The 16,949-nt window shown below is 40.1% G+C and overlaps 1 protein-coding gene across 12 annotated transcripts in view; it reads right to left on the bottom strand.

Moving 5' to 3' along the window:
• Positions 1-16,949, bottom strand: part of ITSN2 (intersectin 2) — a 119,491-nt gene that overhangs the window by 56,536 nt on the left and 46,006 nt on the right. For 7 of the 12 annotated variants that reach the window (XM_038393585.2, XM_038393584.2, XM_043510162.1 and 4 more), the window contains 9 exons: positions 15,217-15,280; positions 13,224-13,361; positions 13,037-13,122; positions 11,612-11,874; positions 10,256-10,405; positions 9,842-9,982; positions 8,441-8,528; positions 7,634-7,773; positions 2,275-2,411 (listed from right to left, as the gene is read on the bottom strand). In XM_038393585.2, coding sequence (XP_038249513.1) covers positions 2,275-2,411; positions 7,634-7,773; positions 8,441-8,528; positions 9,842-9,982; positions 10,256-10,405; positions 11,612-11,874; positions 13,037-13,122; positions 13,224-13,361; positions 15,217-15,280 — 1,207 coding nt within the window. Of the gene's footprint in view, positions 1-2,274; positions 2,412-5,658; positions 5,740-7,633; positions 7,774-8,440; positions 8,529-9,841; positions 9,983-10,255; positions 10,406-11,611; positions 11,875-13,036; positions 13,123-13,223; positions 13,362-15,216; positions 15,281-16,949 lie in introns of all 12 variants that reach the window. The other 5 variants (XM_038393583.2, XM_038393581.2, XM_038393586.2 and 2 more) reach the window with 1 other exon arrangement.

Genomic DNA, 16,949 nt, shown 5'->3' with positions numbered 1-16,949 from the left:
CTTCAAAGTGCCTGCACCTTTAGCACTTCAGAGACAATGGGATGGGGTGGTGCTGGGGTATTCGTTTGCTGTCATTAGCATGTGACAAAAATTTTATTTAATCAGCCTCAGCACTATCCTCTTCTTTTTCTCCTCTTCTAGCATTCCCTTTTGCTCTCTGTTCCCCAATCTTGCTATGCCACCTGCCGTCATCCACAGCAGGATCTCTCCATCCTGTTTGATTTCCTCTTCCATTTCTGTTACTCCCTTTCTGCAGACCAAAAACTCTTGGGATAGGTACCATGTCTTCTCACGTGTGCACACAATCCCAGCACATCTTAGACACTAATAAAATACAAATAAGACAGACTTATGGTCTGAAAACATTGTTTCTTGACCTTTCACGCCTGAGAGCTTCTTCGGCAGTGCCTCCATGATCAATGTTGTTCAAATTGATGTGCCAGGGCAGAGCAGAAAATGGAGCATTAATCTATCTATCTATGGTATTTCTCGGGTGCCCATCATTTCAATATCCAAATCCCACATATGAAAAATGAAAAGTTGTTCAGAGATGGCCATAAAAGACTTTGGTCTTTACCAATACCTTGTTTGGTGAATTTTACTTATTACTTTTTGTTGTTGTAATTCCTGGTCTTCAGTTACTGTGGGAATTTATTGCAGCATTTATATTCTCTTCACTCCACAGTCTTCAGTGTAGTATCCGAGAATCTGGCAGTATTCTCTGAAAATGGCCAGATTTGGCTCAGTCGTATTTCCATTTAAATCAGGGACTATTATCTCGACGTGTCTCAGCCAATAACTTAGCTCCAATATACTCTCCCCCCACACACACACTTTTTGGGGGGGGGGGAGGAGTGAGGGGAAACGAAGGGTATTAGCAGTCTGTCAGCCAATCAGTAACTAAACTGCACAGGGCTGTACTAATACCAGGTTAGATTATCAAAAGTGCTTAGCACCCACAATTGAGGCCAGACTTCAGAAGATCTCAGGTCCATTTAGGTAACTAAATGAGAGTGTCAAATTTTCACATGCATTCAGTGCCTCAGCTCTTTTGAAAATCTGGTGCCAAAGCCCAAACCTTAAATTGTAGTAAACAGGAAGCCAATGCAGTTCCTGGAAAACAGTCATCACTGGGCTCATTCTAGTCTCATTTACACAAGTATAAATTCCAAATAACTTCACTGACAACCATTATACCATCATAACCCCAGCGTAAATGAGAAGAGTATTTGGTATGAATATGCTCCCCCTACATCTAAGCCTCTGAACAGGTGGGCAGACACATTTTGCACCAGCTGTAGCCTCACATAGAGCTCATTATAGTAATGCAGTGTGAACATCATAAAGGCATAACATGATCGTAGCAAGATGCAGATCAGAGTCATGTGAATGCAGCCAGCTAACCAGATAACTGAAAAAACTTTCTGGCCAACAATGTCACTTGAGATTCCTGGACTGATCAGGCAGGGGGTAGGGGAAAGTTGACAACAGAATCTGGAAAGAGCCGATACAAAATAATGTAGGAGCAAAAACAAGATCATTTACAGACAAAAGGAAGGATCCTTTTCCATATAGCTAAATGTGAATATTTTCTCGCTCATCAGGCAAGAAACCAATATCAAATCAGGGACTGAAATGCAAAGAGGAAACTAAGGATTAATTTAGTCTCTTACCCTTAAAACTAGTAACTTGCGGACATTCACCTGGTTTTCAAGATCATCACATCGAAATTAGGCAGTCACAATGTTCGTCCAATTTCCATAAATATTCAGGGACTAAGAATATCACATTGTCAGAGTATGTATGACTGGCAACTAAACTACATTTGTTCATTTAGTAGGAAGCGCTTTTTAAGCGGAGGGAGAAGATGTACAATGACAGCAAAACAAAGTAGAAAATGTGATTAAGTAATCTTAAATACATGGAAGCTGTGTATTGGAGAAGAGATTAAAAAGCCCAATTACAAAAATGGATTCTCAGCTTGACATCAATCTTTGAGAATAACACTTTCATCAAATAGATTTGTCGTATTAAAAAGGGTAACAGACTGGTTCCTACATACTAAGGGGAAGAAAATTCAGAACTTCAGAAATCCTTGTATTCCACATAAAAATTCAGAAGGTTTAGTTCATGTAGTACTGCTTTCTTAGTTAGGATGTATATTTTAATCAGTTAGATTTTATGTCTACTGGTATCAACATCTTAAGCTCACCAATGCAATATCCTGTTTTAAAAACTACAGTATCAGTGTTTTAAGATTTTCAACCATGTTACCTTGCAGCCTCATCCTCCAGTCGCTTTTTTTGTGCAAGCTCAGCTCTTTTCCTTTCTACAGCTCTTATTTTCTCTTGTTTGATCCTGTGAAGTTGCTCAAGGGCTAAGTGCTGTGTGTTGTAGCTTTCTCTCAGCTCCTAATGAGGAAACACAATGAAGTATATCAAAGGACTGACAAGCAAATCCATTTTTCTAGAAAGTAACTAGGCATTTTAATGCTTTGTGATTGAATACAAATGGACAGGACAATCTTAAAGTTAATAATGGATGTTGACTCTCACTCGAAAGAAAGAGTTAAACAGGAGCATATAAAAATAGCTGGCAGATCTGCAAACTCTTATGCCGCTTATACTTGCGAAGTGCATCGTTTAGTCATTCCTCTGCTGGAGACTGCAAATATGATGGAGGGAAAAAGAGTGGGAATTTTAAATTAAGTTAAATTAAACACTGGGTCATCTAAGGATTAGAAGTACAGTGAAGTGTGTCTTCAAATGATCTCTAAACAGTTGCCTGTGGAGATAGCCTTTAAACTACAAGTAACAAAAAACAGTACTGGAAATTTTGGGTATACATCCCTTAAGATGGAAGCTTCCCTTCACTATGTTTTAGTATTTCCTTTATTACCCACTGCTTAATTTAACAGAAAGTCACTACAAAAAAGAAAAATACATATAAAAATTTGCTAATTATGGGTGAAATATATAATCTTTTCTATAATTATGATTCAAAGAACTTTTTTTAAAAATAATAAATCAATCCAATAACTAAGGCATAACAGTCATGTGCAAAGTAAAGTTCAGACCACAACATTTCCTCTAACTACGCTCAAACCAAAGGCTGAAATAATTGGTATGGAGCTTTGGATAACAGGCCCAAATTGGAATCTGATGCACTGGTGAAAATAATGCAATAGTTTTATCACTGTTGGAAACCATAAACACCCAGATACTAGCTTCTGGCTACATATGGTCCTATGACTTTTAAAGCTTTTAACAATATTTTGTTTAAAATGTAACACACTCTCATTCCCTCATTTTCTAATTCCCTCATGTCTTTTTATAATGAACTTTTTCGCACCAAATCATTTAAAATTTCTTGGGTAATTAAATTTACAAAAAGAAACATATCAACAATAATTATCTAGTATGCACTTTAACAGGTCATTAATATATTTGTAGGACACTACAGTTAATCTTTTTTTAAGAATCACATTGTATTAGATACACATACTGATGAATAGGTGGAACACAGACTTTCCTATCAGATTATTTATCAAAAGAGAGTAATTAGGAATGGTGCATTCCCATTGCAAAATCTGACATTTCCTAAGAAGTTTAATTGGCTATATAATGTAATATGAAAAAGATAATAAAATAAAACCTCCATTGGACAGTGAGTATCTGCAGCAACAAATTAATCCTCGTTACCTATAACAGGCAAATTATTCCATAGAATTGCACGGACATAGGTGCGGAACAATTTTTCTTCACATTTTAAACAGTTTGAGGATCACTGTGAAAATATCATTTGGTTCCAAAATCAAATGGTCCATTAAACAATTCAGAGAGTAATTTACAAAGAAAGGGAAGGATACAAAATTTAAAACGGATGGTTGGCTGAAATACAATAAGCAAATGACCACAGCATAGATGTGACCACAGCATAGAATTTCCATTGTGTTAAGGAGAAGAGCTATGAAAGCTGTATTACCAAATTAAACCTGGTGGTTTGGCAGAATCCTATTACAGAATCACGCAGGTTAACCTTAGGGTTGCCAGGCATCCATTTTTCGACTAGAATGCCCAGTAGGAAAGGGAGCCTGGCAGCTTAGGTCAGCACTGCTGACGGGGCTGTTAGAAGTCTTGTCAACAGCGCAGCAGGGCTAAGGCAGGCTCCCTGCCTGCCCTGGCTCCATGCAGCTCCCAGAAGCGTCTGCCATGTCCCTGTGGCCCCTAGGCATAGGGGCAATCAGGGAGACTCTGCACGCTGCCCCTACCCCGAGCACTGACTCCACAGCTCCCATTGGTTGGGAACCACAGCCAATGGGAGCTGCAGGAGTGGTGGCTGCAGGCGCGGGCAGCAAGCGGAGCCCCTGGCCTCTCTGCCTAGGAGCTGGACATGCTGGTCGCTTCTGGGAGTCACCTGAGGTAAGCACCATCCAACAGGAGCCTATACCCCAAGTCCCTTCCCACACCCCAACCCCCTACCCCAGCCCTGAGATCCCCTCCTCACCTAAACTCCTCCCAGAACCCACACCCCCTCCCATACCCCAACCTCCTGCCCCAGCCCAGAGTCCTCTCCTGCACCCCAAACACCCCATTCCCAGTCTCATCCCAGAGCCTGCACCCCATCTGAAGCCCTTACCCTCTTCTGCGCCCCAACCCCCTGCCTCAGCTCTGAATCCCCCCTTGCATCCAAACTCCCTCCCAGAGCCTGTACTCCAACTCCCTGGTCCAGCCATGAGTCCCCTCTTGCACTCCAAACTCCTCGGCCCCAGCCCAGAGCCACCTTTTGCACCCCAAACCCCTCATTCCTCATCCCACACCAGATCCCTCATCCCCAGTTGGAGCCCTCATCCGCCCCACACTCCAATCCCCCGCCCCAGCCCTGAGTCCCCTCCCACATCCCAAATCCCTCATCCCCAACCCCACCCCAGGGCCTGCACCCCCACCAGAGCCCTCCCCCTCCCCTCCCCTCCCCCCCAGCCTGATGAAAATGGATGAGCGGGGGGAACAGTGAGCAAGGCAGGGAAGAGAGAATGGAGTGAGCGGGGCGGGGCTTCAGAGAAGGGGCGGGGCAGGGTAGGAGTGTTCATTTTTCTGCAATCAGAAAATTCGCTACCCTAGTTAACCTGGGCACTGCTGCAATTTCAGGACTCTTCTGAACCCAGACCAAATAAATCACGGAATTGACTCATAGCTGACAGGTGTGTGTGTGTGTGTGTGTGTGTGAGGCAGGTGTAGGTAGTTGAGTGAGTGAGTGAGTGTGTGTGAGAGAGACAAATGCACATGAAGAAACTGTAAGTGTCTCTATCAAAAAGGAAAGAATTTTTTGGTGGATATTACCTTACCTGAAAAGAAAAAGCAGTACCTAGGTAATAAAGCTAACTGAATCTGATAATATATCATTCCATTAACAAACAAGATACACAAGTATTTTCTGGCTTTGCTTTATAAGCAAGTAAGTTTAAGCCGTTAGGATAGCAGAAGGATTTAAAAGCAAGCAGAAAGGAAAAGAAAATTCATTCTGTTTTTGAAAAGTTTTATTTTTAAACCAAGATTTTCAGCTGAGTTCTAAAGAGATAAAATATCCAAAAAGAAAGGGAAAACAGAGGAAAAACCGTGAAATAATTAAAAGCAAAAGAGCCAAAGATTAGAAAATAACCTTAAGTAAGAGGAAGAGGTTGTTGAGACAGCTTAGCAGAGACAAAAGGCACTGAAGAACAGAATCATCCATATTCTCACACTGTAAGATAAGGCAGATAAAAAGCCAATTAAACTTTGTAATGATTTAAAAAAATATATTGTAGGGAAGACTACATTGTTGATGCAGTCACTGAACATAACTGAATTGCTCTCACTAACCAGCAAGCCATGCAGCACACATGTGATTCCAAATGCAAGCACCAATATTGTGGGTGACGTTTTCTTTATTAAAAAAAAAAAAAAATGTTCTGAGAATTTTTTCCCTTAAGCTCTCTTCAAAAGATGCAGTGTGGTCCTTCCTTTAGCCAGAAGGGAAATCATACAATTTATTCTAAAATTCACATCAATGCCACTATGAATAAGCCAGCAAACAGAGCAGAGCGACAACCCCCTTGTCAGAAAGTTGCATGCATCTGTCAGATAAACTGACAATATATGAACTACACAGCCTCCTTCAATTACCCTCTGCACATTCTCTCTCCTAGTTAAAGGAATACAAGCATCCATGTGTATTGCCAAAAGTGAATATCCCATGTGCTGTGCTGGCAGATATAGCATTTTCTTCCAATAAAAATTAAACAATTAGAATACGCCATTTACAATCTGCAAAATGGTAGCCATAAAACCTTATTGCCATAGGGACAGAACCTGCAAGGCGCTCAGCAACCTCAACCCAAGTTCCCTCCAAGTTCTCCATAGTTCCACTCAGGGCTCTGGTGGGGAGATGCGCACCTCCCCCGGCCCCAACCCATCCAGGTCAGACCGTACTGGGTTTATAACGGCGGCAGGCCCACCCTCAGCAGGGACCCCGTTGGCCCAGCCCGGTGCTCCACTTCCCTTGTGCTGCGGCCCAGCAGCAGCAGCCCTGGCTCTTTTCCTCTCCAGCCCCTTCCCCGTGCTCCTCTAAACCCGCCAGCCCAGGGCTTCTCCTCGCCTCCTCCCCACCCCCAATCCCTCCTGCCTACTCGCTCCTCTCAGCCGTCTGGTAGAGGGCTCTTCTCTCTGCCCCGCCCTCCATCACCCACAGGCAGCAGCCACCGGCTGCCTGCCAGTGACAAGGAAGGTGGGGGGGAAGGGGATGGGATGAGCGGAAAGGAGCCCACAGCTGCTGCCGCTCCTCCGGGCCGCCAGTGACAGACAGTCTGCCGCTTCGAGCCCGAAGCCGTGGACCACTAGCAGCCCAGACTGCGGACAGACCTGCCATGGCTGGGGGAGGGGCACCTCTCCCTCGGACCCGACCAAGCCCGTCTTGGGCCTGCCGCGGCTGGGAGAGAGGTGCCCCACAGCTGGCCCCAACCCAGCCCAGCCCTGGAGCTTCCACGGCAGGGAGAGGCGCCTCTCCCACCCAGCCCAGGTGCTGCTATGGAGAGAGCGAGGTGGGGGGGGAGTTCTCTCTCCCCGCCATAGCCCCGGGAATCCTGCACCCCAAACCCTTCATCCCCAGACCCACCCCAGAGCCCACATCTCCAGCACCCCAACACTCTGCCCCAGCCCTGAGCCCACACCCCCAGCCAGTCACACGTCACCTCCATATTGGTGTCAAAACAAAATTAATTCCGCACATGCATGGGAAAAATTAGACGGAACACTACCCTCAACTCTCATTTACTTTATGCATTGTAGGACCTGTGTTGAGTAAGAGTGAACTATGAGCGTGCCTTTGAAAGGCATTGTAAAATGATGAACGCAGAGGAGTGGTAAGCAAGGGAGAGGGGATGTTAATATCTAATTATACAATTGACAGTTTTGAATTAGTTTCTAATTGCACATTTGCTAGAAGATGTTTGGCAATGCTTATTTTGATATTATAAAATAGGCACAGACTTTCAGAAAAGGCATGGCATAGGGAGACAGCAAATAAAAGTTTGGTGACTGGATGAGGAATCAAAACATTGCTTATTACTAAAGATAATATATTTGCAGAATGTGTGTACCTTGAGCTGATTGTTAAATGTATCCATTTCAGAGAGTTTGGAAGCAGTTTCCTTTTCTAGGGCATTTAATTGCTCCCGAAGTCTTTGGCATAATTCTTCCTTTTCTAGGAATTTCTTGTTCACTGAACTGATTCCTGTATCTGCATAGGAAAGATCATGTGCTTTTACAATGATTTCTATTTGTATTACCATACTTTTCAATAACCACTTTTTTTAATTTACATTCACTCCCACTTCAGAAACCAATTGCTTATACCATTTCTTGTGGTACATTCTCATACAGCTTCTAGCACAATTGGGCCTTGATCCCTGATTGAGGCATACAGCCACTACCATAACTCGTATAATAAAGTTCGTATGAAATCTCATCTTTATATTGTATTAGTCTGATTAGATGCAACTCCTGAGAGCAGACACTTTGGCCCTCATTTGCCACTCACTTAACAGTAGTGTAAAACTTCCATATATTCCTTTGATTTAAATGGAGTTACTCCTGATTTTACACGACTGTAAGCAAAAGGAAAATCTGGGCAGCAAGGACCATAATTCCTCCCTGTACTATAGTCTGTATTGTCAATGTTTAAAGTTGTAGCCTTCTTTTCTTATCAAAACATATTTCTCCCCACATTTGTTAGATATAGGAAATGGTAGAAAGTAGGGACAACAAACAGTTCTGAGTATTTGTTGGGACTTGCTGAATCTATGGTAACTATGAAGGAATGGTTAATAACGACACAGACAGTAGCCTTCCCAGTGAGTCAAGAAAAGCTAGTACACAGAGCAAAGAGTTTATTTGAAGACACTTACTAGGAGTGTTGTCCAGCTGCATGTGTTTTATTCTCTCATTTAATAACTGCTTTTCAGGAATTAAATGGACTAGTTTGTTCTGATATTCCTATAGATACATAAGAAAGAGGTGCAATGTATTTTTAAGAAAGGTTAATATCTGTTTATATGGCACCAACCACAAACAAACAAACAATTTTTTAACATCACATAAAGTAAGTAAACTGTATGATAATGCATTGGTACAATTTTTTCCCATAATAGGGAAAAAACTCACTATTCTATGATCACCATATATATAAAAACTAAGTATTCTTCAACACATAAATTTAAAAGAGTTTAAATAACAAATGTAAAGCATATTAGCATAACATTTGTGTATTATGGTAGAATGTGAATTTCCAAAGAAATCCAAGCATTCTTTGAAACTAGCCATCAAGTAATAGGTTTCAGTTTCTGATAAATAAAACAAAAAAGTTATTATGCTGTGTGCTTTAGTTTAGCATATGGAATTTCTAATACTTGAAATCATCAACCAATTTTAACATCTTGCAAGGGATTTGCCCCAACAGTCAATTGCTAGAAATCAGTGTAGCTGCACCAGTGCTAACCCCATGTGTAGACAAGAGAAGGATCAATACACAACGAAGAAATATCAATTATTACTAACTGCAACTGTGTGTTTTTGGAACAGGTGAGCTTAAATCTTTTTTAAAAAAGTGAGATGAAATAACGCAAAAGCAGTTTTACAATTTTTCACATTAATAATCAAACCCTAGGATTTTAAAATTAACATCCCCCCTCACTGCCAAATTTTTATGAATCAATGAAAAATAGAGTTGATTTTTGAATTCCGTAGATGAATTGTTGGAATGACTTGACGAACATCAGCTCTTGCATCTTCCATACATGTTCCATCATGTTGCTTAATTCAGTGATCTGAAAACATCTGAAATATTGTAGACAGAGCGCTGCACAGGTCTAGTACCTTCACTGGAAAGGTGAGAGCAAGAAAACACCTGTGGGTGTTTTACTTCTTTTTAGGAATATCAAATGTAGATGAAGAGGTAGAAACCAGGTAGGAATCTTAATGAACCCCACAAAATATCTTCCTATATAATCACTGGTAAACTAGCACATGCTACTGAAATTACAGTCAAAACCTCACTTCTAGCCTTGTAAAATTAATATCAATGATCATGAATGTACGTATTGGTTTTCCTAATGCTATAAATAATTTTAATGGGCATTGTGGAACCACATTCACTGGCCATTTCTACTTAGTCTTCTTTTCTGCATCCTAACCATTCAATTTCTTGATGCTATTGCACAAATCTTTCCTTTAAGGACACACTACTGATGCCACCAAAACTGTTAAAGGGAAGTGAAAGAGATCCGTAGGTTTAACAGGAAATCACATACCTGAAGTTGTTGTTGTAGCTGTTTGATTTCTACAATTCCCAAATCGCATTTTTTATCTAGAGCTTCCAGCTCCCTTTTCTGAATTTGTTTTCTGCTTCGAACATCTTGCAGTCTGCCTGTGATCTGCTGATGTTTGCCACTCTACAGAAACCACACGTTGTAAAAAAAACAAAACAAAACAAAAACAACAACAAAAAGTTTCTCTATCAAACTTCTCTGAAAAGATCATTTCTGCCTAAAGGTACCTTAAGAACAATTCTTAGAAAAAACCCTGCTTTGATTGCTGAGCCAATACTAAGTTAATTTCCTGATCAAGAAAAAGTTGTACTTAGCACTTTAATGTGCATTTTAAGATTCTTGTACAGTTTTAAAATACTGTATATCACTCAAATATATTTAATGTGTGTGCCTCACCAGGGCTTCTAATTCAAGATTAAGGCTCTTCTTTTTAGAGGTCAACTTGACAATTTCTTCTTGTTCTCTGTTTCTCTGATTAAGAAGATCTTGACGACGAATTCTCTCCCATTCCAGCCGTCGCTGGCGCTCGAGTTCCTGCTTTGCTGCCTACAGATAACAAGTTATATCACTGTAAGCTTACAATACCCTTTAGAAACTCTAAAGCAAAGTAGAATTTTTACAGTGTTGTTATCTGCACATACATTCTGTAGCTAAATTAAGCTAAAATTAAATATTTCCAGTTTACAAAGTGAGTGTACATTAAACATTACATTAATGTAATTACATTACATTAAAGCTATATATGGATTTTCATACTTAGCAAGATCTATATAGTTTGCCATTTAATGAACAAAGTCCACATAAAAACACCTTGAATCCTAAATGACATCATTAAAGGGGACACTACAAAGGCTGGCAGGTCTTAAATTAGACCTAGACCTTGCACATTCAGGTTTGCTTACACTCTTGTGCAAAATAATCTGCCATTCTGTTCTACTTGTGAGTAGCACAGCAGTAAAACATGTGAGAATTCTGCTCTTAAAGCACAATCTTATATATTTCAAATATCATATGATCACAAGAATGGAAGATCTTATCCTACATGGTTCTGAACATCTCAACTCCCACTGAAAGGGAAACTGCCAGAATAATCAATTTTGGAGAAAAATAATTGGGTATAATGTAATGTATAATTCAGATACAAATTTGGTTTCACTCTAATAGTTTTGCCTCTAACTGAGAACAGTGCTGGGAACTGATAATGACTCAGGAGGCCCTTAGAATGATTGGTCACAGAGTGGATGCAATTTTAAATGTGATTGTGGACAAACCAAGTAAACCCAGATTTGTTAAAGGATTGAAAGTAAAATAATGTCAGTTTCAAGCTTCAGTCGAGCCTAGTTTTCGGTTACAGTTGTTGGGGTTTTTTTTGTTTAAAAAGAAAACTGTAAAAGAAAACATGGCCCAGAATACGAAAGAGTCTTGAGAATCTGAGTTTTATCCATTTTAGGGGTTATTTGTAGCAATAGTAGGCACAACATTTCAGACAAAAATGATGGTGTCCCTCCAAAATGACTTGCAATAGACACACAAGGAGTGCATGCCCAAGCCACGTTTCAATGAGTGCCTGGCTCCCAGTCCTATGCTCAAACTACTAGACCAAGACTGCTTGTTTAGAGGTAACGCAAGTTCAAAGGCACACAAAAATTACAAGTTCCCAAATGGACAAGGGAATAGCTTTACCAACTGTGTTCTCTGAGTGTGGGTGCATACTATTTTAAGGATTAAAATAAATAAAATTAAGGAAACAACCTCCCGCCGTTCTATTTCTTTTCTCCTTTCTTCCTCCCTTTGTCTTTCCAGCTCTCGTTGTTTCTCCAACTGCCTTTCCAGTTCAAGCTGCTTTTTCCGCTCCTGCTCCTGCAGCTCCCTCTCTCTTCGCTCCTGTTCTTCTCTTTCTTTCTGAGCCTTACGTTCCGCCTCTCTCTGCTGCTGTTCCAGTAGGACTTGACGCCGTTTCTCCAGTTCCATGTTTCCTTTCTCATAGTTTGCTTTTCTCTTGTCCTCAAATGTAACTAAAATAAGGCACAGAAGTTAGCACTGTTTTACACAGAACAATGGTTCAAAGCAGTTCCTCTCTTACACTGCTAATGACTACCATGTTTTCTTATTGGCTAGCTCAAAACATCGCACCATGGATAATTTACGCACCTTAAAATCAAGAAGTTTTAAGTATCTATCCTCTTTTCACAAACACCGACATTCTTATCATTTTTACAACTTGGAATAAGGGCAAAATTTCATTACTTCTGACAGCAAAAAGAAATGTTCTGTGGTAAAACTTTTTGACCTCCCACAAAAAACAGTGGCTAGGTAGAATTGGTGGTTTAAAGCAGAATACAATTTAACATTAATAGACATAAAATGATTCTATCTGTCCAGGACAAAAACAAGTTTTTACAAGCTAATGGAGGGTTGCTTTCTTGGATACTGACACTGGATAGGAAAATGGCAGAGTTACACAGCTCATCTTTTTAAACCATTCTTCCCTGTACAGCACATATGTCAGCACAAATAAGGGGGTTTTCAAAAGGCGGGTTACCTTTAATTTTTCTTAGACCCAAACTGTTAAAACAGCAGCAAACCAACCATCATCAGGTTGGAATTTAAAAAAAAAAATGTGCGGGGAATAATTTAGGGGCCTCTGGGATTACCTTCCCAAAATGGAAATAAGCCTTGCCCATACTCGGCCACCCAGAGAGACCCTCTATTACTCCCTCCTGGCAGCAGCAGTCAGACAGTAGAGTCTGATACTATGGGCCACGGTAAGCTACAAGCTGCTTGTAGATACTGTGACAAGATCAAGCTACTTCAGGTTCAAAATACTGCACTAATATGGAGACAAGGCAAGCACCTGTAACTTTCAATTACATGGAATTTTATAGTGATGTTCCAATGTTTTGACCATGACACTTTCCAAGACTTTCATTAATAATAATGCCACTGATACATCCTACACCTGAAAAACAGCCCCTTCACCCTTACATTCATGATGTTTTCTTAACTGCCCTTAAATAACAGCATCAAGACAACCTTCCCCCTGCCAAGGTAACAGGAGTGCAGCTCTTGAAATAGTAATGCTGTACTTCCTTATCCCCTTTTTAGTTTCTAAAAGATGCAATATTCTTCAATGAAAAGTGTAATACACTAACACAAAACTCAAAATGTCATTCTTACCTGGCTGTTTTTTCTGGGGCTCCTCTTCTTGCATTCGCTGGCAAGATGGCAGAGTTCCATTAACATTTTCAGCATATTTTACACCTCTAGGAGAGAAGTTATTTGGGAGGAGTTAAATTCAGGCTATTCAGTATTCTTTATATTACCTCTGGATTTAGGTCACGTCTCCCTGTCCTGAGCACTTTACCTGAAAGGAGGAGGTACCAATTCAGGAGGCAGGGTCAATGGCAGAGGCTTCCCAGCTTTGGCCATATCAGTTAGATGCATGGCTAACACAAACTCATCAGCTTTCAGCTGTCCATCTCCATCAACGTCAGATAGCGACCTAAATAAAATTGGAGAATGTCGTCGTCAGTGAAATTGAAAATCACTTGGAAGGGATAACTGAAATGAGTTATTATAGAACAATTTTTTTAAGGTATAGACCTTGTAGGGTGAACTGGTAAACAATCCCTCATCTTAGTAAAAACAATAGTGGATGAAATAAAAGTTTATTATTTTATTTTACAGTTTAAATAAGAATTGGCTTTTATACAGCATATGTTGTCAAATGATTGCAAAGGCACTTCGCAAACATTAATTAAGTTTACATCACTACGCAGTATGTAAGTGGGGAAAACGAGGATGAGAAAGGCTAAGTGACTTGCCCAAAGTAACGTGACAAGTGAACAGCAGAACTGGAAACAAAACCCTGTTCCATGCTCAAGCCACTCTCAAGATCACAACACCCATTTTACTCTGCCTCAGTTCTTTTCTCAGGATATAAAGCATTATCTAAATTTATGCCCTGATACTACAAAAGGGATCTTCATATAGGGCTCCTTCCTCCCTTGTGACCCCTAGCCTAGGATTCTCTCTCAACACCAGACAGTTCAGCTGATAATGCTGTGGGACAAAGGTGAACTACTTCAGAGCTCCCTGCAGCTGGCAGGTGCAGAATCAATCCCCATCATCCTGCTTTAATGGGTAGGTAGCATATACACTAGTATCACTGCCATACTCCTACATGAAACATTGCTGAAGAGTGAAGGAAAGGAACATGTGGCTGTCCACAGAGATGCAGTCAAGAAGCCTTCCTTAAAGAAGAGTGTGATGGGGCAGGCAGAAACAGTCCTGCAGAACGGGCCACAAAGCGTTAATGGGGGGGAATCCAACAAAAATCAGAAACAAAGTTGATAAAAAGATGATTTTTCTTCTGTTTACTGACCAGCTCCACCTATGGGCGATGTCAAAAATGACTCTCTCTTTAATACTAAAATAAAAGATTGATAATTACTGACTTTGGGATAAATTGTGACATGGACTGTGTACCTGCGAATAGGACCTACTTAGAGGCTACATGGCTACAGCTGCTCTGAATTCTCCACACCAAAGAGGAGGCTAATAGCACTTTCACTGCGCCCCCATAATACAGCACACAACTGTGAGGCATACTACAATTTGCTGCTGATGCAGGCCAGAAGCAAATGACTACTTCCTGGACAAAGGAGAAGCAGAGAGGGAAGCTTTAGTGGATTGTCTAATGCAAATCTAATCCACAAAGCTTCTGTGGATTCCTGCGAGAAGGTGAAGTTTATATATCACCCCTTACTCATAGCTGTGTTGAAAGGCAAGATCCAACCCAAAACGTACAGGAATTCAAAGTCTTCAGAAGATTGTAATAGTTTCCACCACCATAACAACAAGCTTTAATCAACTGCAATGTACAACTATATGCGTACAACTGTCACAAACCACGAATGGACTGAAGGAACACTTATGTTTTTTTTTTAATGTAAATTTAGGTTCAAATTTAAATTGACACATTTTGAAAAAATCTCTGGGGTTTGTTTGTTTTGACATTCTAATGAGAACTTATTTTTACCTAAAACTGTTGTTTCTCAACAAATAAACCCTCTTCTTCAATGTTTACAATCCAAACAATGAAGCATTGAACCTGAAAGCAAAACTGACTTTGCTGATTTACATAGTCCAGTATAAATAATAAATGGCAAACTGGACATTTAAAACAGTGCAGTTTTAATAAATTACCACCAAAATGGGTAAATAAAGTTTACTGGGTTTTACAGTGTATGATTTTTAAATGGACCTTGTCCTTTAACACTTCTTGATGGCAGAGAGCAGATTACATTCCCTACCACAATTATGTAAGCCTCTCATCAATCAGTGAGTAAACTTACCAAATGGTAGCCAGCTGAGTCTGAGAAAGGTTTGACTGCAGAAGGGCATTCCTTGCTTGAAATCCTTAGTGAAATACAGATTAAACTATTAAGAATTTTCATATATAAATCTATTTAGAACAAAAGACAGATATTATGTGATGTGTTGTAAACTGGGGCAACCCACATTTATTCTTAATTTTACTTCATCAGTTTGTGCTGATGGTTTATTAATGCTGGTAGTCTGTATACTGTATTATTTCTGTATACTGTTAAAAACACAAACCACAGACACAATGATCACAAGTAAAGAAATATCGTTAGTGTCCTTGACCAACTTTTCTCATTCAGAAAATCCCACCACAGATGAACATAACAGTTTATGGTGATCTTCACAGCTATATGTAGAACGTAGCTGACTATTTGCAAACATTTAGCACTGTTAATGTGGGGGCTACTTTCCTTCCCCTGCTAACAAACTATATTGATTGCTGGCAGAAACCTTCAGTCTATAGGAAAAATGATAGTAAATACTTAGCACTTTTCATGCTTAGATCCAAGTCCCTTACAAAAAGTGGAGAGGAGTTGTTCCCATTTTATAGACAGAGAAACTGAGACACAGTCAGATGAAGTGACTTGCTCCAGGTGACACAGCAAGTCAGTGGCAATGCCAAAAACTGAATCCCAGGTTTACTGACTTCTTGTCCACTTCTGTATCCACTGGACCATAATAATCCTTTGGTGATCTACTAAATAGATATATTATAGAACTCCATTATTTTAGTAACTGAGTGGAACTTTTCAATAGCATCAAAGTGATTCAGGAGCACAACTCCCACTGAAAGAAAATGGGAGTTGTGCTCCTAAGTCATGTAGGCATGTATGAAAAACTCATCCCTTAACATCTGTGGGAGTGAGGCACACCGCTTGTATAGTTTACAAACAAAACACAGAAAATAAAAAGCATGCATTTGAGCAATTTCTCCTGTGTGCACACAGTACAGTACATGGCACAAAAAGCATTTTGCAGGTATCCTTTATTTCACAAAGTCATTTTTAAAATATATTCAGCCTTGGATGAGGTGCCTGCAGAGCCTTTGCTGCTGTTGTGAGTGTTAAAATGAACGAATCAAGAATCATACAATAATTTACTGCATGTTTTCACTACCTGCTCCCTTCTTTTCTCCCCGCTTCTAGCCCTCCCTTTCCCATAAGTTTATCCGGACTGCAACACTTAAGTCAAATTTTCAAACCCACAGTGTGTATGTGATTATAAATTTAAACAAAGTTACTGCCACTATTTCTAGGCTAGATATTAGGAAGGTAAGGTGGGGAGAGATTTATTCATTCCACAATACATATCATATGCGACCCGTTAGCTAGTGTTTTTTTTTTTTTAATTAAAGTAATCACCCTTAGGGCACACTATTTTAAATTACAGTGGGGAAAAAGTGAAAAGACATGCTAGTCTGTAGAACCCAAGCAGTTTGAGAGATTTGTAAAACCTCAAACTCCGTAAGCTCTCCACATTATTATTTTTCCAGTAAGGATGGCAAGCTAAATGATATATACATAGTGGGATTATCCCTTAACAATTTTTTAAGTCCTTCAACACTGACTACCCTCCAGGTATTCACAAGTGTGGCTGTATTTAATAATAAATAGTATACTTTTGTTATTCAGTTACTTCTGCCTTTTGGTCCTTCAAAACACTAAAGTGAATGCTATCCATGGCTGCAAATTTAAGTCATAAA

This window comes from Dermochelys coriacea, chromosome 3, assembly GCF_009764565.3.
Source record: "Dermochelys coriacea isolate rDerCor1 chromosome 3, rDerCor1.pri.v4, whole genome shotgun sequence".
NCBI lineage: Eukaryota > Metazoa > Chordata > Testudines > Dermochelyidae > Dermochelys > Dermochelys coriacea.
The sequence above is the reverse complement of the archived record's forward strand: the minus strand, read 5'-3'. Positions and strand labels throughout refer to the sequence as shown.